This window comes from Peromyscus maniculatus, chromosome 8 (assembly GCF_049852395.1).
Source record: "Peromyscus maniculatus bairdii isolate BWxNUB_F1_BW_parent chromosome 8, HU_Pman_BW_mat_3.1, whole genome shotgun sequence".
Lineage (NCBI taxonomy): Eukaryota > Metazoa > Chordata > Mammalia > Rodentia > Cricetidae > Peromyscus > Peromyscus maniculatus.
This window is the reverse complement of record NC_134859.1, coordinates 69,806,932-69,834,432: the sequence shown is the minus strand read 5'-3', so window position 1 is coordinate 69,834,432 and position 27,501 is coordinate 69,806,932. Positions and strand designations below refer to the sequence as shown.

The window sequence follows — 27,501 nt, the reverse complement described above, 5'->3', positions numbered from 1 at the left end:
GCATTAGCAGGGCCACCTGCTCTTTTGAGTAAAGGGACAGCCCTGCTGCCCTGGAAATGCCAGTTGCAGTGGCTATGAAAAGGTCTGGTTACCCAGCTATGAGCCTGTGTTTCATTCTGACCAATAGAAAACGCCTTGGGCGCCTTCTGGCTTCCTCTATGCAATTTCACTTCCTGGACTGAGGGTGGGGTAGAGAGAGACAAGCAGTTCTCAAGTTTGCAGTAAGACACCAGAGCTGAGGCAGAAGCAGTCTGCTCAACAGGGGGCTGACTGGGAGCAGGCATGAGCCCTGCACTTCAAACAAAGCAGCTAGGCAACCTCAGTGCTCATGGGTAAGTGACCACTTCATTCCAGCCTCCTCAAGCTCCAACCCCTCCTGCCTTTTCTGTCCTTCACTTCCATCCCCTGGTACAGTTAGAGTCTCTGGGATCATATGGGGACATCAGCACAAACATTGTCTCTCAGGGGAACTTGGTAAGTTTATGTTTCTATTAGGACTCTTGGCTCCTTGGAGTCTTCATAACCCGTTTTGACAAAGTCCAGGCTGTGGAGGACTAGGGCACCTGGTGAGCTGAGGGTGCCAGCAAATGCCTTTGTTTGCTTGGGGAGGAGGGAGGAGGGCTTAAGAGTCCAGGAAGAGAGCTCAGGTTCTGCTTGGTCTGAGCCTGTACTAGTGAGGCAGACAGCAGAGGGTGTGAGTGGATCAGGCTCCTGCTGCTTGCTCTCCAGAGCCCCTTGAGGCTTCCCCATTCACAGGGAGACCTGATCCTGTGGGAAGTTGGGTAAACATGTCCACCAGGCAGGCAGGAACAGCATTCTAGATGAGAAAGGAAGTAAGTGCACTGGAGCCCAGAAAGCTTACAATGCTCTCCAGACCAAATGCAAAGCACCTCAGAGGAGCACAGAGTGCTTGCTGCATGTCTCTTTCTTCTCCAAGAGGCAGCTCCTGCTCCTGTCCCAGTGTGTTTTCCTGCCAGTCTGAGCCCTGGCATCTGAATGCCATGGTCTTCCCTTCTGAGGACAGCTAACAAGACACCTTAAATGCCAAGTCCAAGTCTCAGGGAATTTTTTCCAGTCAACACTGCAATTTCGGAGTGGGGGCAGGGAATCTGTTTTGTAAACCAGACCTAAAGTTGCAAAGAGGTTAATGAATTTACATGCCTGGGTTTGTGGCTTACTTATCCTGTTTGTTTTTGAAGGATCGTGTCCGAGACACATGCTTAAAAAAGGTGAATTATGAACCATTGAAAATGTTTTGTTTTAATTTTATTTTATAATTTAATTTAATTTTACATATCAGCCACGGATTCTTTTGTCCTCCCCCCTCCGGCCCTCCAACTTCCTCCCAGCCCACCCCGGATAGCCATCTCCTCCAGGGTAAAGACTCCCCTGGGGATTGAGTTCAACCTGGTAGATTCAGTCCAGGCAGGTCCAGTCCCCTCCTTCCAGGCTGAGCCAAGTGTCCCTGCATAAGCCCCAGGTTCCAAACAGCCAGCCCATGCACTGAGGACAGGTCTTGGTCCCACTGCCTGGATGCCTCCCAAAGAGTGTAAATCCACTTTCCCATGGTGGGCAGCATAATTCAGGCTATACAGCTAGGCCCCCACTTTCCCTCTCATCCCTTCAGCCCTTGGTCCTGGGAAAGGAGGCTGAGTTGCCTCTTTAGTTCTTCAATTTCCTTCTCTTGCTCTATTATCTTCATCTGCAATGTGAGATTAACATTTCCAGTTGTCTGGAAAAGTTCACTCTGCAGCAGCTGAAGAGCAGACGGTCTCTGTGATGCATTCCTCCCAGTTAGGAGCTGGATATACTTGGCTTGTACCGGACACCTCTTACTAAGGGATTCGGGTATCCGACCAGTCCTTATGCCTGTTAAGACTGTTACTCGCTCCATGTCTGTCCCGAATGGCTGAAAGAGCTCGAGCAGGATCACACCCAGGCTATACATATCTGACTTGGCATCATACTCGGATCCTTCCAACTGTTCGGGTGACGCATACAGACAGGTCCCCACTCTGGACATATGTGTCGGCATTCCCTTTCCATTTCTGCTGGTCCAGCCTGAGCTCTTCTGTATGATGTCTGCACAGGCCAGACCAAAGTCTCCTATTTTTACTTGCTGATCAGGGCCATGAAGAAAAATATTTCTAGGCTTCAGATCTCTGTGGACAATGCCCATGTTATGCATGTAAAAGACACCTTCCAGCAATTCTTGAAATATTTTTGTTGCAACACTGGCCATGACGGAGGGACAGGCAGCTTCATCCACATACTCCCGGCTCCGCTTGTTCCTCTCGGCTATCCAGTCCCTCAGGGACAGCTCACACAGCTGCAACTGGATGTGCAGCATCAGGTGGTACCGAACCTCTGTCTGCTCCAGCAGGTTCAAATTGCCTTCAGAGGACTCATCCGTGGATGTAGAATTCCCTTCCAAGTCTGAGTTATGCCCCAGTGGCAGCTGATGCTTGACAACTGGTCTGATAGACAAATCGGTCGAGTCATTTTCTTGGAGCTCAGTGGACGATTCAAATTCACTGCTGTTGCTGATCACTAAATCAGCAGTGCGGCTCACCAAGTTGTTATTCTCGTTTTTAATGTCAGATTCACCAAAAGGTTTCTCTTTTTCTGAGGTGTGTTCAGCAAAGATAATGGATGAGCTGCTTTCATTGTCTTTAATATCACCTTGATCTCTGTCCCCTTCATGCTCTGACAGTACTTCAAGAGAGGGCAGTTGAATGGGAACTCTGTCTTGTGGCCGAACCACACGAACAAGTTCTAGCCATGAAGCGTGATAGCCAACAATGTTGGGGTGTCGGAGACCTGCCAGAACCTTTGCTTCTCGTAGCTCCTTCATACAGTCTGTTTTAGTTGCACTCTTAATCAGGATTTTCTTAATTGCATAATGCTGACGGTCTATTTTGTTCTGGACCTTGTATACTCTTCCATATCCTCCCTTTCCTAAGAAGGCAAGCTCTTCAAATTCATTTAAGTAGCATGAGGTTTGTGCATAGTCCATCTCCTGATCAACAACAATGGTCATTTTCCAAGCACTCGTTTCGTGTTCCAAGTTAATTCTTTCCTTTAGAACAAACAGAGCCAATACAGTAGGACCTACCCAGTGAGAACCAGCACTTCACAGTACCTCTCCAGGCAAGCCTTTGAGAGAAATTGGCTTTGTGGAATCAATATATAGCCACTGTGAGTGCTTGAAAAGAAGTACTATACTAAAAACGCCAGTGTAACACTTCCTGAAGTAAGGGGAAGTATCCAGAACAGCACTACTGTTTAACACTTCCTGAAGTAAGGGAAAGTATCCAAAACAGCACTACTGTTTAACACTTCCTGAAGTGAAGGGAAGTATCCAAAACAGTACTACTGTATAGCACTTCCGGAAGTGAGGTGAACTATACTAAAAACCTCTACTGTAACACTTTTTGAAGTACACTGAATATTTTCTGTGAAACTCGGACTCCAGGTTAGTTATAAACCCCAGCCAAATACCTGTTTTTACTCAGGGATTCTTTTCTAAGTGGGGCCAGGAATGTTAACTTCAAGTGGCTGTTTTCTGACTCAGGCAGAAACGTGCAGCAAATCACCTTGCAGGAGTCATTTTTTTGTTTGTTTGTTTTGTTTTTTGTTTTTAGGTTTTTTCCAGAGTTTCTCCCTGCAGTTTTAGTGCCTGTCCTGGATCTCCCTCTGTAGGCCAGGCTGCCCCTCAAACTCACAGAGATCCACCTAGCTCTTTCTCCCAAGTGCTGGGATTAAAGGCTTGCAACCTCACCCCCCAGAATTTATGGGCAACTTTTAGGAGGAGGAAAAGGGAGATTTAGATGTAGATTTAGATTTAATTTTAGATTTAGATTTAGATCTGTATTAGAATGGGCTAGGATGCACTGGTGAAGGAGATAGGGGAGAAGGGAGAATAAAGGAAGGAGAAAAGGAAAAGGGGACAGGGGTATTTGTCCAGGAGGAACAAGGGACATCCTCTGGATAGAGGGTAGACATACATGGCACATAGGCAAAAGGTTTATAGAGGTGATGGGGGAAAACCCCGAGTTAGGGTGAGGTGTTTAATTTTATTTCTTCTTTTTTATTAAAAAATATTTTTATTCATTTAACATACAAACCATGGATTCTCTCTCTCATCCCTCCTCCTGTTCCCTCCCAGCCTTCCCCTCCTTGACCCTTCCCCCATGCTGAACTCCAACAAATGAAGGCCTCCCCTCCCATGGCGGGGCAGAAAAGCTATACACAGTTGAGCCAGGACTAAGTCTCTTCCTCCTGCATCAAGGTTAAGCAAGGCCTCTGGCCATAGGTAATGGGCTCCAGAAAGCCCACTCATGCACCAGGGATAGATCCTAATCCCACTGCCAAGGGCCCCTCAAACAGACCAAACTATACAACTGTCTTCCTATTTTCAGAGGGCCTAGTCTGATCCCATGTAGGTTCCAGAGCTGTTGGTCTCAAGTTGGTGAGTTCCTATGAGCTAGGTTCAGTTGTCTCTGTAGATGTCCTAATCATGATCTTGATGACCCCCACCCCTTTTTGCTAAAATAATCCCTCTCTCCTCTCTTCACCTGGACACCCAGAGCTCGGCCTGGTGGTTGGCTGCATCTGCTTCCTCCAGTTATTGGATGAAGGCTCTATGATGACAGTTAGGGTATTCACCAACCTGTTTACCAGTGTAGTCCAGCTCAGGCACCCTCTTTATTTCTAGTAGTCTATCGGTGGTCGTCCTTGTGGATTCCTGGGAATTTCCCTAGCACCAGGTTTCTCCCTTACCCCATAATGTCTCCCTCTATCAAGATATTTCTTTCCTTGCTCTTCCATTCCTACTCTGCCCCAGACCAACCATGGTGTTCCCTCATGTTCTCATCCTCCATCACCTCTTCTCTTCCCCCACCGCATCCTCAGTTTATTCATGGAGATCTCTTCTGTTTCCCCTTCCCAAATCGATCCCTGCATCCCTCTTAGGGTGTTCCTTGTTTCCTAGCTCTTCTGGAGTTTTACAGGTGGGTAATACTTCACTGAGTATATGTACGAAATTTTCTTGATTCATTCTTTGGTTGTGGGGCATCTAGGCTGTTTCCAGCTTCTGGCTATTAGGAATAATGCTGCTATGAACATAGTTGAATAAGTGTCCTTGTGGTATCATTGAGCATCACTTGGGTATATGCCCAAGAGTGGTATCATTGGCTCTTGAGGTAGATTGATTCCCAATTTTCTAAGGAGTCATCATACTGATTTCCAATGTGACTCTACAGGTTTGTACTCCCACCTGCAGAGCAGGAGTGTTCCCCTTGCTCCACACCCTGTCCAACAATAGCTGTCATCAGTGTTTTTGATTTTAGTCTTTGGTTCACAGAAACTGACTTCACCAATTTGCCGGGAATGCTGGCTTTCATCTAATTACCAGAAATCTTCCTATAGTCTAATTTGAGCTCATTTCTCACTACTTGGATTGGCTTTTGGATTGTGGGGAACTGGAGTTTCCTTTGAACCTAACACTGTACAGAAATACACAGGGGCCTAACACCCTCCAGTTCCCAACAGAGCATGGACCAGAATGTTATGTCACTGTTGGTCCCTCAAGAGCCAAGTGATGTATATTCTGTCCAGTCCTCTGCCAAAGGAAGCAAAGTGTAAAAGGGAATTTGTAATAGACAAGTGTGGAGGTACTGTCTGTAGCATGAAACTTAACATGTCTTATTAACAAAAACAAACCTGGAGCCAGGTATTGAGTTAAAGCTGGAAGATCAGAGAAGCAGAACAAGCCACAGCCACCACACCTTGCCAGTTCCTCAGCTGATCCTGTTGCCCCAGAATGGATGCCTCTCAGCTGAACTGTGCTGCTCAAAAGCCTAAAAGCATTTAAATACCACCCCTTAAATATGTTTCTGCTTTCTGCTATCACTTCCTGGGATTAAAGTCTCTTGTTACCCTGCCTGGCTGTTTCCAGTGTATCATTGAACTCACAGAGATCCAGGTGCATCTCTCCCTCTGGAAGGTTATAATTAAAGGCATGTGTGCCACCATTTTCTGGCCTCTATATCTAGTGGCTGTTCTGTTCTCTGGCCCCAGATAAGTTTATTAGGGTACACAATATTTTGGGGAGCACAATATCACGACAACTGTCGACACTGACTGTATTCTGCTCAAAGTATTCCTCTACAAAGTAAGTGGATAAACCTTGAAAAGAGAAGAAAGATCTAAAGACAGGTTCGGTGAATGAAAAAAAGAACTTAAAAGAGGACATGACTGCTCCTAGGTATGGTGGAAGAGAAGATTTACAGTAGATGGGAGGGAGAGAAAAAGCCAGAAGCTTCTGGAAGGGTCCAGAGAGAACATGACTGGCAGACTGAGCTACTCCTAGTCAGGAGGCAAGAGGCCAGGAGGTCAGGAGACCAAGAGGCTAAAAGGGCAAAAGGGCTGAACTAGTCAACATGGCTGGGTTACACAGGAATCAGGGAAGCTGGAGGAAAGGAAGCCCAGCCAGTTCTTTTTTCTGACTTTGTGACTGACTTGGACTCTGAGGATTGATTGAGAAAAAGCTAGGAGGACAGAGGAGAGAGAAGAGGGGAAGGGAAAGAGAGAAGGAGAAGGTTAACTGGAGAGACTTGAGGCACACACACCACAAGCACTGGCACCTCTTTTTGCAGATGCTTCCTCTAGAGGCTGCTCCTCCCTGGTTCTGCCAGTGTCTCCACCCTCTTCCCCTTCCTCCCTGACAACCCCAAAGCCCAGATCATTGGCTTTCCCTGGCCCTAGTGCTAGCCCTAGGACCTTCCATTCCTAGGAAGAGGGAGGGTGCATTGGTGCTCACAAGGCTCTTGACTTGGAGTGGAGGAGGCTCACTGTCTGGGTTCACTGCCTCACTCTCCTAAGATTCCTCCTCCCCACCTCCAGACATGCTGAGTACAGAGGGGGATTTCTGTCTTTGCTCACTCTCTGGGCATAGATCAGAATATCCTCCCTCATGCTCTGCATATGGTTTCTTCTTAGTTGCTTCCTGCCTCCCTGGGAAAGGCCCACCTTCCTGTTCTTTCTCAATTAGAGATGAAAGGAAAGACTCTTAAGGCCTGTGAAGCAATGTCCTCAGATCTGGCCTGGTGGTGACAGGAGATGAAGCTCAGCACATGTGGATGAGCCCTGGTTCTGGAGGACTAGGCTGGAGGGACAGTGGGATTCTGGGCTGCACTTCTAGCAAGCAGCAGAGTCAGGAGTGGGGTTTCGGGGGCGCTCCCAGACAAAGCGATTCACAGCAGAGATGCCTCAGTAAGCTGAACATTTCTGGGGCCCTTGCCTTTCCAAGGCTGTTGTTTCTTAGGAAGAATAGCATAGGAGAGGCTGCCGGTGGGCGGAGCATGAGCATAGCACATTAGGAAAATGTCAAGAAATCTGAATATTTTGCCCAGTTCATATGTGCTCAAAACCACAATCAGTTTCTTAAGGCTGGTTTTCAACATAACAAATTTGGCAAGTATTACTATAACAAAATGGCAGGAGGGGTGATCACTTTAGATAGCCCTGGGAATCCCTTAGAAACTTGTCTCCCAAGATGGGCTTTAAGATAATGTGAGCACCCAGAGGGCATCTCACCTATTTGCATTTCCAGTGGAGCAGTACTGAATGTCTTAAGCCCTGGGCTGAAGTGACTCCAGGGGCATTAACAGGGCCACCTGCTCTTTTGAGTAAAGGGACAGCCCTGCTGCTCTGGAAATGCCAGTTGCAGTGGCTATGAAAAGGTCTGGTTACTCAGCTATGAGCCTGTAGAAAACGCCTTGGGCGCCTTCTGGCTTCCTCTATGCAATTTCACTTCCTGGACTGAGGGTGGGGTAGAGAGAGACAAGCAGTTCTCAAGTTTGCAGTAAGACACCAGAGCTGAGGCAGAAGCAGTCTGCTCAACAGGGGGCTGACTGGGAGCAGGCATGAGCCCTCCACTTCAAACAAAGCAGCTAGGCAACCTCAGTGCTCCTGGGTAAGTGACCACTTTATTCCAGCCTCCTCAAGCTCCAACCCTCCTGCCTTTTCTGCCCTTCACTTCCATCCCAGGGTACAGTCTAGAGTCTCTGGGATCCTATGGGGACATCAGTACAAACATTGTCTCTCAGGGGAACTTGGAAAGTTTATGTTTCTATTAGGACTCTTGGCTCCTTGGAGTCTTCCTAAGGCCCGTTTTGACAAAGTCCAGGCTGTGGAGGACTAGGGCACCTGGTGAGCTGAGGGTGCCAGCAAATGCCTTTGTTTGCTTGGGGAGGAGGGAGGAGGGCTTAAGAGTCCAGGAAGAGAGCTCAGGTTCTGCTTGGTCTGAGCCTGTACTAGTGAGGCAGACAGCAGAGGGTGTGAGTTGATCAGGCTCCTGCTGCTTGCTCTCCAGAGCCCCTTGAGGCTTCCCCATTCACAGGGAGACCTGATCCTGTGGGAAGTTGGGTAAACATGTCCACCAGGCAGGCAGGAACAGCATTCTAGATGAGAAAGGAAGTAAGTGCACTAGAGCCCAGAAAGCTTACAATGCTCTCCAGACCAAATGCAAAGCACCTCAGAGGAGCACAGAGTGCTTGCTGCATGTCTCTTTCTTCTCCAAGAGGCAGCTCCTGCTCCTGTCCCAGTGTGTTTTCCTGCCAGTCTGAGCCCTGGCATCTGAATGCCATGGTCTTCCCTTCTGAGGACAGCTAACAAGACACCTTAAATGCCAAGTCCAAGTTTCAGGGAATTTTTTCCAGTCAACACTGCAATTTCGGAGTGGGGGCAGGGAATCTGTTTTGTAAACCAGACCTAAAGTTGCAAAGAGGTTAATGAATTTACATGCCTGGGTTTGTGGCTTACTTGTCCTGTTTGTTTTTGAAGGATCGTGTCCGAGACACATGCTTAAAAAAGGTGAATTATGAACCATTGAAAATTTTTCGTTTTAATTTTATTTTATAATTTAATTTAATTTTACATATCAGCCACGGATTCTTTTGTCCTCCCCCCTCCGGCCCTCCAACTTCCTCCCAGGCCACCCCGGATAGCCATCTCCTCCAGGGTAAAGACTCCCCTGGGGATTGAGTTCAACCTGGTAGATTCAGTCCAGGCAGGTCCAGTCCCCTCCTTCCAGGCTGAGCCAAGTGTCCCTGCATAAGCCCCAGTTTCCAAACAGCCAGTCCATGCACTGAGGACAGGTCTTGGTCCCACTGCCTGGATGCCTCCCAAAGAGTGTAAATCCACTTTCCCATGGTGGGCAGCATAATTCAGGCTATACAGCTAGGCCCCCACTTTCCCTCTCATCCCTTCAGCCCTTGGTCCTGGGAAAGGAGGCTGAGTTGCCTCTTTAGTTCTTCAATTTCCTTCTCTTGCTCTATTATCTTCATCTGCAATGTGAGATTAACATTTCCAGTTGTCTGGAAAAGTTCACTCTGCAGCAGCTGAAGAGCAGACGGTCTCTGTGATGCATTCCTCCCAGTTAGGAGCTGGATATACTTGGCTTGTACCGGACCCCTCTTACTAAGGGATTCGGGTATCCGACCAGTCCTTATGCCTGTTAAGACTGTTGCTCGCTCCATGTCTGTCCCGAATGGCTGAAAGAGCTCGAGCAGGATCACACCCAGGCTATACATATCTGACTTGGCATCATACTCGGATCCTTCCAACTGTTCGGGTGACGCATACAGACAGGTCCCCACTCTGGACGTATGTGTCGGCATTCCCTTTCCATTTCTGCTGGTCCAGCCTGAGCTCTTCTGTATGATGTCTGCACAGGCCAGACCAAAGTCTCCTATTTTTACTTGCTGATCAGGGCCATGAAGAAAAATATTTCTAGGCTTCAGATCTCTGTGGACAATGCCCATGTTATGCATGTAAAAGACACCTTCCAGCAATTCTTGAAATATTTTTGTTGCAACACTGGCCATGACGGAGGGACAGGCAGCTTCATCCACATACTCCCGGCTCCGCTTGTTCCTCTCGGCTATCCAGTCCCTCAGGGACAGCTCACACAGCTGCAACTGGATGTGCAGCATCAGGTGGTACCGAACCTCTGTCTGCTCCAGCAGGTTCAAATTGCCTTCAGAGGACTCATCCGTGGATGTAGAATTCCCTTCCAAGTCTGAGTTATGCCCCAGTGGCAGCTGATGCTTGACAACTGGTCTGATAGACAAATCGGTCGAGTCATTTTCTTGGAGCTCAGTGGACAATTCAAATTCACTGCTGTTGCTGATCACTAAATCAGCAGTGCGGCTCACCAAGTTGTTATTCTCGTTTTTAATGTCAGATTCACCAAAAGGTTTCTCTTTTTCTGAGGTGTGTTCAGCAAAGATAATGGATGAGCTGCTTTCATTGTCTTTAATATCACCTTGATCTCTGTCCCCTTCATGCTCCGACAGTACTTCAAGAGAGGGCAGTTGAATGGGAACTCTGTCTTGTGGCCGAACCACACGAACAAGTTCTAGCCATGAAGCGTGATAGCCAACAATGTTGGGGTGTCGGAGACCTGCCAGAACCTTTGCTTCTCGTAGCTCCTTCATACAGTCTGTTTTAGCTGCACTCTTAATCAGGATTTTCTTAATTGCATAATGCTGACGGTCTATTTTGTTCTGGACCTTGTATACTCTTCCATATCCTCCCTTTCCTAAGATGGCAAGCTCTTCAAATTCATTTAAGTAGCGTGAGTTTTGTGCACAGTCCATCTCCTGATCAACAACAATGGTCATTTTCCAAGCACTCGTTTCGTGTTCCAAGTTAATTCTTTCCTTTAGAACAAACAGAGCCAATACAGTAGGACCTACCCAGTGAGAACCAGCACTTCACAGTACCTCTCCAGGCAAGCCTTTGAGAGAAATTGGCTTTGTGGAATCAATATATAGCCACTGTGAGTCCTTGAAAAGAAGTACTATACTAAAAACGCCACTGTAACACTTCCTGAAGTAAGGGGAAGTATCCAAAACAGCACTACTGTATAACACTTCCTGAAGTAAGGGAAAGTATCCAAAACAGCACTACTGTTTAACACTTCCTGAAGTGAAGGGAAGTATCCAAAACAGTACTACTGTATAGCACTTCCTGAAGTGAGGTGAACTATACTAAAAACCTCTACTGTAACACTTTTTGAAGTACACTGAATATTTTCTGTGAAACTCGGACTCCAGGTTAGTTATAAACCCCAGCCAAATACCTGTTTTTACTCAGGGATTCTTTTCTAAGTGGGGCCAGGAATGTTAACTTCAAGTGGCTGTTTTCTGACTCAGGCAGAAACGTGCAGCAAATCACCTTGCAGGAGTCATTTTTTTTTTTTTTTTTTTTTTTTTTTTTTTTTTTTTTTTTTTTTTTTAGGTTTTTAGGTTTTTTCCAGAGTTTCTCCCTGCAGTTTTAGTGCCTGTCCTGGATCTCCCTCTGTAGGCCAGGCTGCCCCTGGAACTCACAGAGATCCACCTAGCTCTTTCTCCCAAGTGCTGGGATTAAAGGCTTGCAACCTCACCCCCTAGAATTTATGGGCAACTTTTAGGAGGAGGAAAAGGGAGATTTAGATGTAGATTTAGATTTAATTTTAGATTTAGATTTAGATCTGTATTAGAATGGGCTAGGATGCACTGGTGAAGGAGATAGGGGAGAAGGGAGAATAAAGGAAGGAGAAAAGGAAAAGGGGACAGGGCTATTTGTCCAGGAGGAACAAGGGACATCCTCTGGATAGAGGGTAGACACACATGGCACATAGGCAAAAGGTTTATAGAGGTGATGGGGGAAAACCCCGTGTTAGGGTGAGGTGTTTAATTTTATTTCTTCTTTTTTATTAAAAAATATTTGTATTCATTTAACATACAAACCATGGATTCTCCCTCTCATCCCTCCTCCTGTTCCCTCCCAGCCTTCCCCTCCTTGACCCTTCCCCCATGCTGAACTCCAACAAATGAAGGCCTCCCCTCCCATGGCGGGGCAGAAAAGCCTGCTATACACAGTTGAGCCAGGACTAAGTCTCTTCCTCCTGCATCAAGGTTAAGCAAGGCCTCTGGCCATAGGTAATGGGCTCCAGAAAGCCCACTCATGCACCAGGGATAGATCCTAATCCCACTGCCAAGGGCCCCTCAAACAGACCAAACTATACAACTGTCTTCCTATTTTCAGAGGGCCTAGTCTGATCCCATGTAGGTTCCAGAGCTGTTGGTCTAAAGTTGGTGAGTTCCTATGAGCTAGGTTCAGTTGTCTCTGTAGATGTCCTAATCATGATCTTGATGCCCCCCACCCCTTTTTGCTAAAATAATCCCTCTCTCCTCTCTTCACCTGGACACCCAGAGCTCGGCCTGGTGGTTGGCTGTGAATCTCTGCATCTGCTTCCTCCAGTTATTGGATGAAGGCTCTATGATGACAGTTAGGGTATTCACCAACCTGTTTACCAGTGTAGTCCAGCTCAGGCACCCTCTTTATTACTAGTAGTCTATCGGTGGTCGTCCTTGTGGATTCCTGGGAATTTCCCTAGCACCAGGTTTCTCCCTTACCCCATAATGTCTCCCTCTATCAAGATATTTCTTTCCTTGCTCTTCCATTCCTACTCTGCCCCAGACCAACCATGGTGTTCCCTCATGTTCTCATCCTCTATCACCTCTTCTCTTCCCCCACGGCATCCTCAGTTTATTCATGGAGATCTCTTCTGTTTCCCCTTCCCAAATCGATCCCTGCATCCCTCTTAGGGTGTTCCTTGTTTCCTAGCTCTTCTGGAGTTTTACAGGTGGGTAATACTTCACTGAGTATATGTACGAAATTTTCTTGATTCATTCTTTGGTTGTGGGGCATCTAGGCTGTTTCCAGCTTCTGGCTATTAGGAATAATGCTGCTATGAACATAGTTGAATAAGTGTCCTTGTGGTATCATTGAGCATCACTTGGGTATATGCCCAAGAGTGGTATCATTGGCTCTTGAGGTAGATTGATTCCCAATTTTCTAAGGAGTCATCATACTGATTTCCAATGTGGCTCTACAGGTTTGTACTCCCACCTGCAGAGCAGGAGTGTTCCCCTTGCTCCACACCCTGTCCAACAATAGCTGTCATCAGTGTTTTTGATTTTAGTCTTTGGTTCACAGAAACTGACTTCACCAATTTGCCGGGAATGCTGGCTTTCATCTAATTACCAGAAATCTTCCTATAGTCTAATTTGAGCTCATTTCTCACTACTTGGATTGGCTTTTGGAGTGTGGGGAACTGGAGTTTCCTTTGAACCTAACACTGTACAGAAATACACAGGGGCCTAACACCCTCCAGTTCCCAACAGAGCATGGACCAGAATGTTATGTCACTGTTGGTCCCTCAAGAGCCAAGTGATGTATATTCTGTCCAGTCCTCTGCCAAAGGAAGCAAAGTGTAAAAGGGAATTTGTAATAGACAAGTGTGGAGGTACTGTCTGTAGCATGAAACTTAACATGTCTTATTAACAAAAACAAACCTGGAGCCAGGTATTGAGTTAAAGCTGGAAGATCAGAGAAGCAGAACAAGCCACAGCCACCACACCTTGCCAGTTCCTCAGCTGATCCTGTTGCCTCAGACTGGATGCCTCTCAGCTGAACTGTGCTGCTCAAAAGCCTAAAAGCATTTAAATACCACCCCTTAAATATGTTTCTGCTTTCTGCTATCACTTCCTGGGATTAAAGTCTCTTGTTACCCTGCCTGGCTGTTTCCAGTGTATCATTGAACTCACAGAGATCCAGGTGCATCTCTCCCTCTGGAAGGTTATAATTAAAGGCATGTGTGCCACCATTTTCTGGCCTCTATATCTAGTGGCTGTTCTGTTCTCTGGCCCCAGATAAGTTTATTAGGGTACACAATATTTTGGGGAGCACAATATCACGACAACTGTCGACACTGACTGTATTCTGCTCAAAGTATTCCTCTACAAAGTAAGTGGATAAACCTTGAAAAGAGAAGAAAGATCTAAAGACAGGTTCGGTGAATGAAAAAAAGAACTTAAAAGAGGACATGACTGCTCCTAGGTATGGTGGAAGAGAAGATTTACAGTAGATGGGAGGGAGAGAAAAAGCCAGAAGCTTCTGGAAGGGTCCAGAGAGAACATGACTGGCAGACTGAGCTACTCCTAGTCAGGAGGCAAGAGGCCAGGAGGTCAGGAGACCAAGAGGCTAAAAGGGCAAAAGGGCTGAACTAGTCAACATGGCTGGGTTACACAGGAATCAGGGAAGCTGGAGGAAAGGAAGCCCAGCCAGTTCTTTTTTCTGACTTTGTGACTGACTTGGACTCTGAGGATTGATTGAGAAAAAGCTAGGAGGACAGAGGAGAGAGAAGAGGGAAAGGGAAAGAGAGAAGGAGAAGGTTAACTGGAGAGACTTGAGACACACACACCACAAGCACTGGCACCTCTTTTTGCAGATGCTTCCTCTAGAGGCTGCTCCTCCCTGGTTCTGCCAGTGTCTCCACCCTCTTCCCCTTCCTCCCTGACAAACCCAAAGCCCAGATCATTGGCTTGCCCTGACCCTAGTGCTAGCCCTAGGACCTTCCATTCCTAGGAAGAGGGAGGGTGCATTGGTGCTCACAAGGCTCTTGACTTGGAGTGGAGGAGGCTCACTGTCTGGGTTCACTGCCTCACTCTCCTAAGATTCCTCCTCCCCACCTCCAGACATGTTGAGTACAGAGGGGGATTTCTGTCTTTGCTCACTCTCTGGGCATAGATCAGAATATCCTCCCTCATGCTCTGCATATGGTTTCTTCTTAGTTGCTTCCTGCCTCCCTGGGAAAGGACCACCTTCCTGTTCTTTCTTAAATTAGAGATGAAAGGAAAGACTCTTAAGGCCTGTGAAGCAATGTCCTCAGATCTGGCCTGGTGGTGACAGGAGATGAAGCTCAGCACATGTGGATGAGCCCTGGTTCTGGAGGACTAGGCTGGAGGGACAGTGGGATTCTGGGCTGCACTTCTAGCAAGCAGCAGAGTCAGGAGTGGGGTTTGGGGGGCGCTCCCAGACAAAGCGATTCACAGCAGAGATGCCTCAGTAAGCTGAACATTTCTGGGGCCCTTGCCTTTCCAAGGCTGTTGTTTCTTAGGAAGAATAGCATAGGAGAGGCTGCCGGTGGGCGGAGCATGAGCATAGCACATTAGGAAAATGTCAAGAAATCTGAATATTTTGCCCAGTTCATATGTGCTCAAAACCACAATCAGTTTCTTAAGGCTGGTTTTCAACATAACAAATTTGGCAAGTATTACTATAACAAAATGGCAGGAGGGGTGATCACTTTAGATAGCCCTGGGAATCCCTTAGAAACTTGTCTCCCAAGATGGGCTTTAAGATCCTGGGAGCACCCAGAGGGCATCTCACCTATTTGCATTTCCAGTGGAGCAGTACTGAATGTCTTAAGCCCTGGGCTGGAGTGACTCCAGGGCCATTAACAGGGCCACCTGCTCTTTTGAGTAAAGGGACAGCCCTGCTGCTCTGGAAATGCCAGTTGCAGTGGCTATGAAAAGGTCTGGTTACCCAGCTATGAGCCTGTGTTTCATTCTGACCAATAGAAAACGCATGGGCGCCTTCTGGCTTCCACTATGCAATTTCACTTCCTGGACTGAGGGTGGGGTAGAGAGAGACAAGCAGTTCTCAAGTTTGCAGTAAGACACCAGAGCTGAGGCAGAAGCAGTCTGCTCAACAGGGGGCTGACTGGGAGCAGGCATGAGGCCTGCACTTCAAACAAAGCAGCTAGGCAACCTCAGTGCTCCTGGGTAAGTGACCACTTCATTCCAGCCTCCTCAAGCTCCAACCCCTCCTGCCCTTTCTGCCCTTCACTTCCATCCCAGGGTACAGTCTAGAGTCTCTGGGATCATATGGGGACATCAGTACAAACATTGTCTCTCAGGGGAACTTGGAAAGTTTATGATTCTATTAGGACTCTTGGCTCCTTGGAGTCTTCCTAGGCCCGTTTTGACAAAGTCCAGGCTGTGGAGGACTAGGGCACCTGGTGAGCTGAGGGTGCCAGCAAATGCCTTTGTTTGCTTGGGGAGGAGGGAGGAGGCCTTAAGAGTCCAGGAAGAGAGTTCAGGTTCTGCTTGGTCTGAGCCTGTACTAGTGAGGCAGACAGCAGAGGGTGTGAGTGGATCAGGCTCCTGCTGCTTGCTCTCCAGAGCCCCTTGAGGCTTCCCCATTCACAGGGAGACCTGATCCTGTGGGAAGTTGGATAAACATGTCCTCCAGGCAGGCAGGAACAGCATTCTAGATGAGAAAGGAAGTAAGTGCACTGGAGCCCAGAAAGCTTACAATGCTCTCCAGACCAAATGCAAAGCACCTCAGAGGAGCACAGAGTGCTTGCTGCATGTCTCTTTCTTCTCCAAGAGGCAGCTCCTGCTCCTGTCCCAGTGTGTTTTCCTGCCAGTCTGAGCCCTGGCATCTGAATGCCATGTTCTTCCCTTCTGAGGACAGCTAACAAGACACCTTAAATGCCAAGTCAATGTCTCAGGGAATTTTTTCCAGTCAACACTGCAATTTCGGAGTGGGGGCAGGGAATCTGTTTTGTAAACCAGACCTAAAGTTGCGAAGAGGTTAATGAATTTACATGCCTGGGTTTGTGGCTTACTTGTCCTGTTTGTTTTTGAAGGATTGTGTCCGAGACACATGCTTAAAAAAGGTGAATTATGAACCATTGAAAATTTTTTGTTTTAATTTTATTTTATAATTTAATTTAATTTTACATATCAGCCACGGATTCTTTTGTCCTCCCCCCTCCGGCCCTCCAACTTCCTCCCAGCCCACCCCGGATAGCCATCTCCTCCAGGGTAAAGACTCCCCTGGGGATTGAGTTCAACCTGGTAGATTCAGTCCAGGCAGGTCCAGTCCCCTCCTTCCAGGCTGAGCCAAGTGTCCCTGCATAAGCCCCAGGTTCCAAACAGCCAGCCCATGCACTGAGGACAGGTCTTGGTCCCACTGCCTGGATGCCTCCCAAAGAGTGTAAGTCCACTTTCCCATGGTGGGCAGCATAATTCAGGCTATACAGCTAGGCCCCCGCTTTCCCTCTCATCCCTTCAGCCCTTGGTCCTGGGAAAGGAGGCTGAGTTGCCTCTTTAGTTCTTCAATTTCCTTCTCTTGCTCTATTATCTTCATCTGCAATGTGAGATTAACATTTCCAGTTGTCTGGAAAAGTTCACTCTGCAGCAGCTGAAGAGCAGACGGTCTCTGTGATGCATTCCTCCCAGTTAGGAGCTGGATATACTTGGCTTGTACCGGACCCCTCTTACTAAGGGATTCGGGTATCCGACCAGTCCTTATGCCTGTTAAGACTGTTGCTCGCTCCATGTCTGTCCCGAATGGCTGAAAGAGCTCGAGCAGGATCACACCCAGGCTATACATATCTGACTTGGCATCATACTCGGATCCTTCCAACTGTTCGGGTGACGCATACAGACAGGTCCCCACTCTGGACATATGTGTCGGCATTCCCTTTCCATGTCTGCTGGTCCAGCCTGAGCTCTTCTGTATGATGTGTGCACAGGCCAGACCAAAGTCTCCTATTTTTACTTGCTGATCAGGGCCATGAAGAAAAATATTTCTAGGCTTCAGATCTCTGTGGACAATGCCCATGTTATGCATGTAAAAGACACCTTCCAGCAATTCTTGAAATATTTTTGTTGCAACACTGGCCATGACGGAGGGACAGGCAGCTTCATCCACATACTCCCGGCTCCGCTTGTTCCTCTCGGCTATCCAGTCCCTCAGGGACAGCTCACACAGCTGCAACTGGATGTGCAGCATCAGGTGGTACCGAACCTCTGTCTGCTCCAGCAGGTTCAAATTGCCTTCAGAGGACTCATCCGTGGATGTAGAATTCCCTTCCAAGTCTGAGTTATGCCCCAGTGGCAGCTGATGCTTGACAACTGGTCTGATAGACAAATCGGTCGAGTCATTTTCTTGGAGCTCAGTGGACGATTCAAATTCACTGCTGTTGCTGATCACTAAATCAGCAGTGCGGCTCACCAAGTTGTTATTCTCGTTTTTAATGTTAGATTCACCAAAAGGTTTCTCTTTTTCTGAGGTGTGTTCAGCAAAGATAATGGATGAGCTGCTTTCATTGTCTTTAATATCACCTTGATCTCTGTCCCCTTCATGCTCCGACAGTACTTCAAGAGAGGGCAGTTGAATGGGAACTCTGTCTTGTGGCTGAACCACACGAACAAGTTCTAGCCATGAAGCGTGATAGCCAACAATGTTGGGGTGTCGGAGACCTGCCAGAACCTTTGCTTCTCGTAGCTCCTTCATACAGTCTGTTTTAGTTGCACTCTTAATCAGGATTTTCTTAATTGCATAATGCTGACGGTCTATTTTGTTCTGGACCTTGTATACTCTTCCATATCCTCCTTTTCCTAAGATGGCAAGCTCTTCAAATTCATTTAAGTAGCGTGAGGTTTGTGCATAGTCCATCTCCTGATCAACAACAATGGTCATTTTCCAAGCACTCGTTTCGTGTTCCAAGTTAATTCTTTCCTTTAGAACAAACAGAGCCAATACAGTAGGACCTACCCAGTGAGAACCAGCACTTCACAGTACCTCTCCAGGCAAGCCTTTGAGAGAAATTGGCTTTGTGGAATCAATATATAGCCACTGTGAGTCCTTGAAAAGAAGTACTATACTAAAAACGCCACTGTAACACTTCCTGAAGTAAGGGGAAGTATCCAAAACAGCACTACTGTATAACACTTCCTGAAGTAAGGGAAAGTATCCAAAACAGCACTACTGTTTAACACTTCCTGAAGTGAAGGGAAGTATCCAAAACAGTACTACTGTATAGCACTTCCGGAAGTGAGGTGAACTATACTAAAAACCTCTACTCTAACACTTTTTGAAGTACACTGAATATTTTCTGTGAAACTCGGACTCCAGGTTAGTTATAAACCCCAGCCAAATATCTGTTTTGACTCAGGGATTCTTTTCTAAGTGGGGCCAGGAATGTTAACTTCAAGTGGCTGTTTTCTGACTCAGGCAGAAACGTGCAGCAAATCACCTTGCAGGAGTCATTTTTTTTTTTTTTTTTTTTTTAGGTTTTTAGGTTTTTTCCAGAGTTTCTCCCTGCAGATTTAGTGCCTGTCCTGGATCTCCCTCTGTAGGCCAGGCTGCCCCTCGAACTCACAGAGATCCACCTAGCTCTTCCTCCCAAGTGCTGGGATTAAAGGCTTGCAACCTCACCCCCCAGAATTTATGGGCAACTTTTAGGAGGAGGAAAAGGGAGATTTAGATGTAGATTTAGATTTAATTTTAGATTTAGATTTAGATCTGTATTAGAATGGGCTAGGATGCACTGGTGAAGGAGATAGGGGAGAAGGGAGAATAAAGGAAGGAGAAAAGGAAAAGGGGACAGGGGTATTTGTCCAGGAGGAACAAGGGACATCCTCTGGATAGAGGGTAGACACACATGGCACATAGGCAAAAGGTTTATAAAGGTGATGAGGGGAAACCCTGTGTTAGGGTGAGGTGATTAATTTTATTTCTTCTTTTTTATTAATGATATTTTTATTCATTTAACATACAAACCATGGATTCTCCCTCTCATCCCTCCTCCTGTTCCCTCCCAGCCTTCCCCTCCTTGACCCTTCCCCCATGCTGAACTCCAACAAATGAAGGCCTCCCCTCCCATGGCGGGGCAGAAAAGCCTGCTATACACAGTTGAGCCAGGACTAAGTCTCTTCCTCCTGCATCAAGGTTAAGCAAGGCCTCTGGCCATAGGTAATGGGCTCCAGAAAGCCCACTCATGCACCAGGGATAAGTCCTAATCCCACTGCCAAGGGCCCTTCAAACAGACCAAATTATACAACTGTCTTCCTATTTTCAGAGGGCCTAGTCTGATCCCATGTAGGTTCCAGAGCCGTTGGTCTAAAGTTGGTGAGTTCCTATGAGCTAGGTTCAGTTGTCTCTGTAGATGTCCTAATCATGATCTCGATGCCCCCCCCCCTTTTGGCTAAAATAATCCCTCTCTCCTCTCTTCACCTGGACACCCAGAGCTCGGCCTGGTGGTTGGCTGTGAATCTCTGCATCTGCTTCCTCCAGTTATTGGATGAAGGCTCTATGATGACAGTTATGGTATTCACCAACCTGTTTACCAGTGTAGTCCAGCTCAGGCACCCTCTTTATTTCTAGTAGTCTATCGGTGGTCGTCCTTGTGGATTCCTGGGAATTTCCCTAGCACCAGGTTTCTCCCTTACCCCATAATGTCTCCCTCTATCAAGATATTTCTTTCCTTGCTCTTCCATTCCTACTCTGCCCCAGACCAACCATGGTGTTCCCTCATGTTCTCATCCTCCATCACCTCTTCTCTTCCCCCACGGCATCCTCAGTTTATTCATGGAGATCTCTTCTGTTTCCCCTTCCCAAATCGATCCCTGCATCCCTCTTAGGGTGTTCCTTGTTTCCTAGCTCTTCTGGAGTTTTACAGGTGGGTAATACTTCATTGAGTATGTGTACGAAATTTTCTTGATTCGTTCTTTGGTTGTGGGGCATCTAGGCTGTTTCCAGCTTCTGGCTATTAGGAATAATGCTGCTATGAACATAGTTGAATAAGTGTCCTTGTGGTATCATTGAGCATCACTTGGGTATATGCCCAAGAGTGGTATCATTGGCTCTTGAGGTAGATTGATTCCCTATTTTCTAAGGAGTCATCATACTGATTTCCAATGTGGCTCTACAAGTTTGTACTCCCACCTGCAGAGCAGGAGTGTTCCCCTTGCTCCACACCCTGTCCAACATAAGCTGTCATCAGTGTTTTTGATTTTAGTCTTTGGTTCACAGAAACTGACTTCACCAATTTGCCGGGAATGCTGGCTTTCATCTAATTACCAGAAATCTTCCTATAGTCTAATTTGAGCTCATTTCTCACTACTTGGATTGGCTTTTGGAGTGTGGGGAACTGGAGTTTCCTTTGAACCTAACACTGTACATAAATACACAGGGGCCTAACACCCTCCAGTTCCCAACAGAGCATGGACCAGAATGTTATGTCACTGTTGGTCCCTCAAGAGCCAAGTGATGTATATTCTGTCCAGTCCTCTGCCAAAGGAAGCAAAGTGTAAAAGGGAATTTGTAATAGACAAGTGTGGAGGTACTGTCTGTAGCATGAAACTTAACATGTCTTATTAACAAAAACAAACCTGGAGCCAGGTATTGAGTTAAAGCTGGAAGATCAGAGAAGCAGAACAAGCCACAGCCAGCACACCTTGCCAGTTCCTCAGCTGATCCTGTTGCCTCAGACTGGATGCCTCTCAGCTGAACTGTGCTGCTCAAAAGCCTAAAAGCATTTAAATACCACCCCTTAAATACGTTTCTGCTTTCTGCTATCACTTCCTGGGATTAAAGTCTCTTGTTACCCTGCCTGGCTGTTTCCAGTGTATCATTGAACTCACAGAGATCCAGGTGCATCTCTCCCTCTGGAATGTTATAATTAAAGGCATGTGTGCCACCATTTTACTGTTTAACACTTCCTGAAGTGAGGTGAAGTATCCAAAACAGCACTACTGTTTAACAATTCCTGAAGTGAAGGGAAGTATCCAAAACAGCACTACTGTTTAACATTTCCTGAAGTGAGGGGAAGTATCCAAAACAGCACTACTGTATAACACTTCCTGAAATAAGGTGAAGTATACTAAAAATCTCTACTGTAACACTTTCTGAAGTGAGGTGAACTATACTAAAAACCTCTACTGTAACACTTTTTGAAGTACACTGAATCTTTTCTGTGAAACTCAGACTCCAGATTAGTTATAAACCCCAGCCAAATACCTGTTTTTACTCAGAGATTCTTTTCTAAGTGGGAGCAGGAAAGTTAACTTAAAGTGGCTCTTTTCTGATTCAGGCAGAAACGTGCAGCAAATCACCTTGCAGGAGTCATTTTTTATTTTTATTTTTTTTTTAAGGTTTTTTTTGAGAGTTTCTCCCTGCAGTTTTAGTGCCTGTCCTGGATCTCCCTCTGTAGGCCAGGCTGCCCCTAGAACTCACAGAGATCCACCTAGCTCTTCCTCCCGAGTGCTGGGATTGAAGGCTTGCAGCCTCACCCCCCAGAATTTATGGGCAACTTTTAGGTGGAGGAAAAGGGAGATTTAGATTTAGATCTAGATAGATTTAATTTTAGATTTAGATTTAGATCTGTATTAGAATGGGCTAGGATGCACTGGTGAAGGAGATAGGGGAGAAGGGAGAATAAAGGAAGGAGAAAAGGAAAAGGGGACAGGGGTATTTGTCCAGGAGGAACAAGGGACATCCTCTGGATAGAGGGTAGACACACATGGCACATAGGCAAAAGGTTTATAAAGGTGATGGGGGAATCTGTTTTGTAAACCAGACCTGAAGTTACAAAGTGGATAATGAATTTACATGCCTGGTTTTGTGGCTTACTTGTCCTGTTTGTTTTTGAAGGATTGTGTCCCAGAGACATTCTTAAAAGAAGTGAATTTTGAACCATTGAAATTTTTTAAAATTTTATTTTATAATTTAATTTTACATACCAGCCACGGATTCTTTTGTCCTCCCCTCTCCGGCCCTCCAACTTCCTCCCAGCCCACCCCGGATAGCCATCTCCTCCAGGGTAAAGACTCCCCTGGGGATTGAGTTCAACCTGGTAGATTCAGTCCAGGCAGGTCCAGTCCCCTCCTTCCAGGCTGAGCCAAGTGTCCCTGCATAAGCCCCAGGTTCCAAACAGCCAGCCCATGCACTGAGGACAGGTCTTGGTCCCACTGCCTGGATGCCTCCCAAACAGATCAAGCTAATCAACTGTCTCACTTATCCAGAGGGGAACCATTGAAAATTTAACACAGTCACAGGTTTTGCAGTGAGAAGGCCAGTGTCCAGGACTAGCCCACAACTCCATTAACTAGGACTGTATTGCATCCCCTTTGAGTTCCACATTTCCTGGGGACATGAGTATTGTCCTTTGGCACTTGGTGTGAGATGTGACTTCTGTCCTATTTCCATGTGGAGAGTGACCCAGGGGTGCTGCTTAGCACAGGTCCTGATAAGGAGGGTGCTGGAGAGGAGGGGCTGGGAGACAATGAGGACCTGAGACTGCTCAGCAGGGCATGGAACAGGGCGGGTCTGCAGCTTCTAACTGGGCAGAACTGAAACTGCTCCCTTCTGGCAGTACAGGCTGCTTTAGTTCCAGTTTACTTCGGTTGTGGTTTTGTTTGCATATTTTAGAGGGGAGGGAGGCAGACAATGTCTTGGTGTTTGCCCCAGGCTGGCCTCTAACTCACTGTATGTGTTCTGCATGCCTCAAGCTCACAATGCCCACATCAGCCTCCCATGGCCAACATCATGGTAGGTTCCTTGAAGCCTTTTGGTTGGAGATGATGATCTCTGGCAGGGTATTAAGGAAAATGGGCTCACACCTGGATGGCTCAACCACCTCAGTCCCCTCTTTTCTGCAATTTCTTACCAACCTGCAATTGTGGCAGAGTGAGAATGTCATCCTCTTTCCTGTCAAACATAACTGACTAGACACCCTGAATCCCCAGTTTCCTTCTGAAGAAATTTCCCCCAGAGTCAGTGCTATAATTTGAGAAGAAAGAACTACCTGGTTAATTAGACCTAGGGACCCCCGTCTTTGATACCAACATTGGGGTGTTAGGCACATAAAGTCATTCTCAGATTTTAGGTGGGGGCTGGAAATCCAAACTCAGGTCCTCATGCTGCACAACAAACACTTTCCCAACAGAGCCACCTCCCCAGCCACCTAGGCCTCAAGGCTGACTTCATGCTGAGGCTGAGGATGAGGGCATGCCCAGCTAACTAGTAAAGACAGGCATGGAGGTGCCCTGGAAAGATTAGCAGAGCTAGTGACTTTCTTAACTGGACAGTTTTTAATCTAAACCCAAAACGCTTATGAACAATAGGAAATCAAGGCCCATGCAAAACCAGGAAGCAAATAAGCAAGATTTCCTTCAGAGAAAATAAGACAGTAGACAGTAGACAAAGTTGTTCAGACACTTGAGGTGATGTCCACGTGTAGAGAATGAGATTTGACCTTTTCCTACACCATATTACACAAGCCGAATACAAAATTAATTAAACATAGAAATGTAAGACCAGAAAAAATATGTAAGAAACACAAAAACTACTAAGAAAAGACACAGAAGGAAAGTTACATGACCAAGTTTTGGCAAAGGTCATTTGGATGTTGCCTTGATTGGCTCTACTGTCAACTGGACCCAACCTAGAATTATCTGGGAAGAGTACATCAGTTGAGGGATTGCCTATAATCGATTGGTCTGTGTGTGAGATTGTCTTGATTGTTAATTGATGTAGGAGGGTCCAGAACCCTTTGGGCAGCTCCAGTCCCAAGACAGAGAAAACTGAACAGCAGAAGAAAGCTAGCCAGCCAGCAACATCCTTCATGATTTCTGGGACATTTCTTTGGCTGAGAAGTGAGTTCTTTGGTCAAAGGTAGTGTTGTGTGGAATAGTAAGTAGGCCTGCCTTCCACTTCCTGCTTTGACATTCCTCAGTGGTGGATGGTGAGCTGGAATTAAACCTGTTCCAACCTGAAGTTGCTTTTGTTCGGGATATTTGTCACAGCAACAGAGAAAAAAACGTGTCCTGATGTTTCCTAAAGCACAAGAAAAAAAAAATCAAAGTAGACCTGTGATTTCATCAAACTAGATTGTTCTTGCACAGCAATGAAAAAACAGACAATCTACAGAGGGAGAAGATATTTGTAATGCACAGTCTGATAAAGGGTTAATATCCAAGAAGATAATGCACTCAGTTAAAGGTAAACAAATAGCCTAATTACAAAATAGACAGAATGAATACTAATCATAAATAATTTGAAAGCTGAGCTAGGAAGATGGCTCAGTGATTGGAAGCACTTACTGGTCTTCCAGAATACAAGATTTCAATACCCAGCACCCACATAGTGCTTACAAACACCTGTAACTCCCGTTCCAAGGGATCTGATACCATCTTCTAGCCTCCGGGGCTACTACATGCACATGGTCCATAAGACAGACATGCAGGTAAAACATCAGTAGACATAAAATAAATAAATCTTAAAAAAATTGCATAACTAAAGCCTATATTTCATAAAAGATAAAAGTCACACAGATTCCACTGGGGTTTATTTAGAGGAGGCTGGATACTATATCAAGGACTGGAAAAGATGTGAGTGAAGATTAAAATGGGATTGAAAATTCCAAGGGCTTACCTACACTTGTAACATCACATCTGAAAAACCTGTAGGCTTATAAGTTCAGCTAATGAGTGCAAAGTCTCTGAAAAAAAAAAAAACTGTTTCTCCACCTGCATGGTGACCAGTCCTGTGGAACAGATGTAGCCAAAGATTGTGCTGTTGGCTCCACAGTACAGATTTGCTCTCTTCTGGTTAGGTCTCATTCTAAAGGCTCTGTCTGTTTTACAGGAAAGAAATTTAGCTTGAAATTGCAAAGGCTGCTGGAGGAATGGCCGTCACTGTTGATCTGGAAACAGACTGTGCTCAACTGGTTCTAGATGTCGGAGCACTCACACTCGGGGAGAAGAATAGAAAGAAAATGAAGAGCTGTCACCTCAGAAAACGGGAGAATGAAAACATCTCTCAAGCTGTGTGTGCTCTCCTGAACTCTGGAGGTGGGGTGATCAAGGTTCAAATTGAAAATGAAGATTATAACCTCACCAGGGATGGACTGGGACTTGATTTGGAAGCCTCTCTTTGTAAATGTCTGCCATTTGTTAATTGGCACCTAGACGTCACGGAGGATGGAGGCTACGTTTATATCTTTGTAAAATCGTGGAGCCTGGACGTCTTTGGGCTGCCGATTGGCACCCTGAGAACCAATTTGTACACCAGAAGCATGTCATCCTCGGTTGAAGTGAATGCTGCTGCTGCTCTCGAGTTCCTCCAAGACCTGAAAGAAACTGGAGGGCGATCCTGTGTGGGACCAGAGCTGCCTGCACACAGAGTCTGCCCTGGAGTAGAAGAAGAGAGTCACGTGGAGGACCTGGCTGCTGCAGTTTTTAACAAGACACAATTTCAGCACCAGGAAGACTTCCCCTTCTCCAGATCCACCTTTGCTGAAGTTACATTGCTTTCAGGGAAACAGCTGCAGAAGCGCATTAAAGAGCTCATCCCTCGACATGTTTCTGCATTTGCCAACACTGAAGGGGGATATTTGTTCATTGGTTTGGATGGGAACGAACAGCAAATCATTGGTTTTGAAGCAGAGAGGAGCGATCTTGAACATCTAGAGAGTGAAATAGACAAATGCATCCAACAGCTGCCTGTCACTCACTTCTGTGAGGAGCAGGAGAAGATAAAGTACACATGCAAATTCATCCCAGTCCACAGACCTGGAGCTGTGTGTTCCTATGTCTGTGCACTCAGAGTGGAGAGATTCTGCTGTGCTGTGTTCTCTGCAGAGCCTGATTCCTGGCACGTGGAAGACAGCTGTGTGAAGAGGTTTACTACAGAGGAATGGGTCAAGATCATGATAGATGGCCAACCAAGCTCTAGCACCATTGGTGAATGAGTTCACACATGCCTACTGACTGCTTATGTATTAGCTGCTGCTCTCAAGGAACACCTGGAGCCTTCAACAATGCCATCCTTCTGGCCTGTCACAGCTGAAGCATTTCATGGCTACAAGTGGGTTAAGCCTGCCTGTTCCTGAAGCTGTCTAACTGGTGAGGATTCTTCAGTAGAGGTCTACTGTCAATGAACCATTCCTTGCTGTGGACTTCAGTTGAGAAAAGAAAAGGCCTTCATAGTTCAGGCTTTAGCCAAGTCTGCAGGACATTTTCTTTCTTCTTTTTTTTCTTGTTTAACTTTTTATTGGTTCTTTGGAAATTACACCCCAATTCACATCATCTTTCTATCTCTCCCCAACTGCTCACTGCCTTTGCAACCTTCTTTGCAAAAGAAAACAACAACAACCAATAAATAAATTAATAAAAAACCCCAAAAAATCTAAATAAAAATTAAAAAATAAATCTTGCCATGGGAGCTGTGGTGTGTCACACAGTATAATCTTTTGCTCAGATATCTTTACTGACAAATGTTTGTTGCAATGAGTTATTGTTGGGGTTCAAGGGTTCTGGCTTCTACTACACTATCAATACTGGATCCTCCTCTGCACCCCTTTCAGACATCCTCTTTATTGTAATCCTGTGTCACGGATGTCCTGCAACTATGCTTCTAAAGATCAGCCCCTCACATATGCCAGCAGTTCATGGCTGGGGTAGATGCTGGGGTGAGCCAACTCGAAACCCTGGACCTGGGACTGGGTGGTAGCTGAGATGGTCAGTCCACCCACTCCCCTGCACCTGTGCACCAGGGCCAGCTCTCCACCACTGCCCTTGTGAGGGGTAGGGCCCGATCACCTGAGTGCCACCGCTGGCAAGGGGTGGAGCCACCTTTCAGGCTCTGCTGCCCAGGACATTTTCTAAACCAGTGATTGATATGGGAGAGCCCAGCATCTGCATCAGCTCCTGCATCCTGGTTCCTGCACTGTTTGAGTTCTTTTCCAGGCTTCCTTCAATGCTGACTACACTGTGGAAATGTAAGCCAAATAAACCCTTTTCTCCAGAA

The 27,501-nt window shown here is 46.4% G+C and overlaps 1 protein-coding gene and 3 pseudogenes across 2 annotated transcripts; 1 reads left to right on the top strand and 3 right to left on the bottom strand.

Annotated features, from left to right (window-relative positions):
• The first annotated feature begins 191 nt into the window (after window positions 1-191).
• Window positions 192-27,501, top strand: LOC143266739 (schlafen family member 2-like). 2 transcript variants are annotated; one of them, XM_076543018.1, is made up of 2 exons: window positions 192-332; window positions 25,339-27,501. In XM_076543018.1, exon 2 carries the CDS (start codon window positions 25,379-25,381, stop codon window positions 26,441-26,443), a length of 1,065 nt encoding a protein of 354 aa, XP_076399133.1. In that variant the 5' UTR covers window positions 192-332; window positions 25,339-25,378; the 3' UTR covers window positions 26,444-27,501. The 2 variants fall into 2 exon arrangements, with proteins under 2 accessions (XP_076399133.1, XP_076399132.1); XM_076543017.1 differs by lacking the exon at window positions 192-332 and adding an exon at window positions 15,524-15,680.
• On the bottom strand, window positions 1,529-3,055 carry LOC102917440 (eukaryotic translation initiation factor 2-alpha kinase 1 pseudogene; annotated as a pseudogene).
• On the bottom strand, window positions 9,181-10,688 carry LOC143267080 (eukaryotic translation initiation factor 2-alpha kinase 1 pseudogene; annotated as a pseudogene).
• Window positions 16,900-18,405, bottom strand: LOC143266961 (eukaryotic translation initiation factor 2-alpha kinase 1 pseudogene; annotated as a pseudogene).

Bases quoted from the DNA above. Each gene is read 5' to 3' on its own strand.
- LOC143266739 (XM_076543018.1), top strand. From the start codon at position 25,379: ATGGCCGTCACTGTTGATCTGGAAACAGACTGTGCTCAACTGGTTCTA.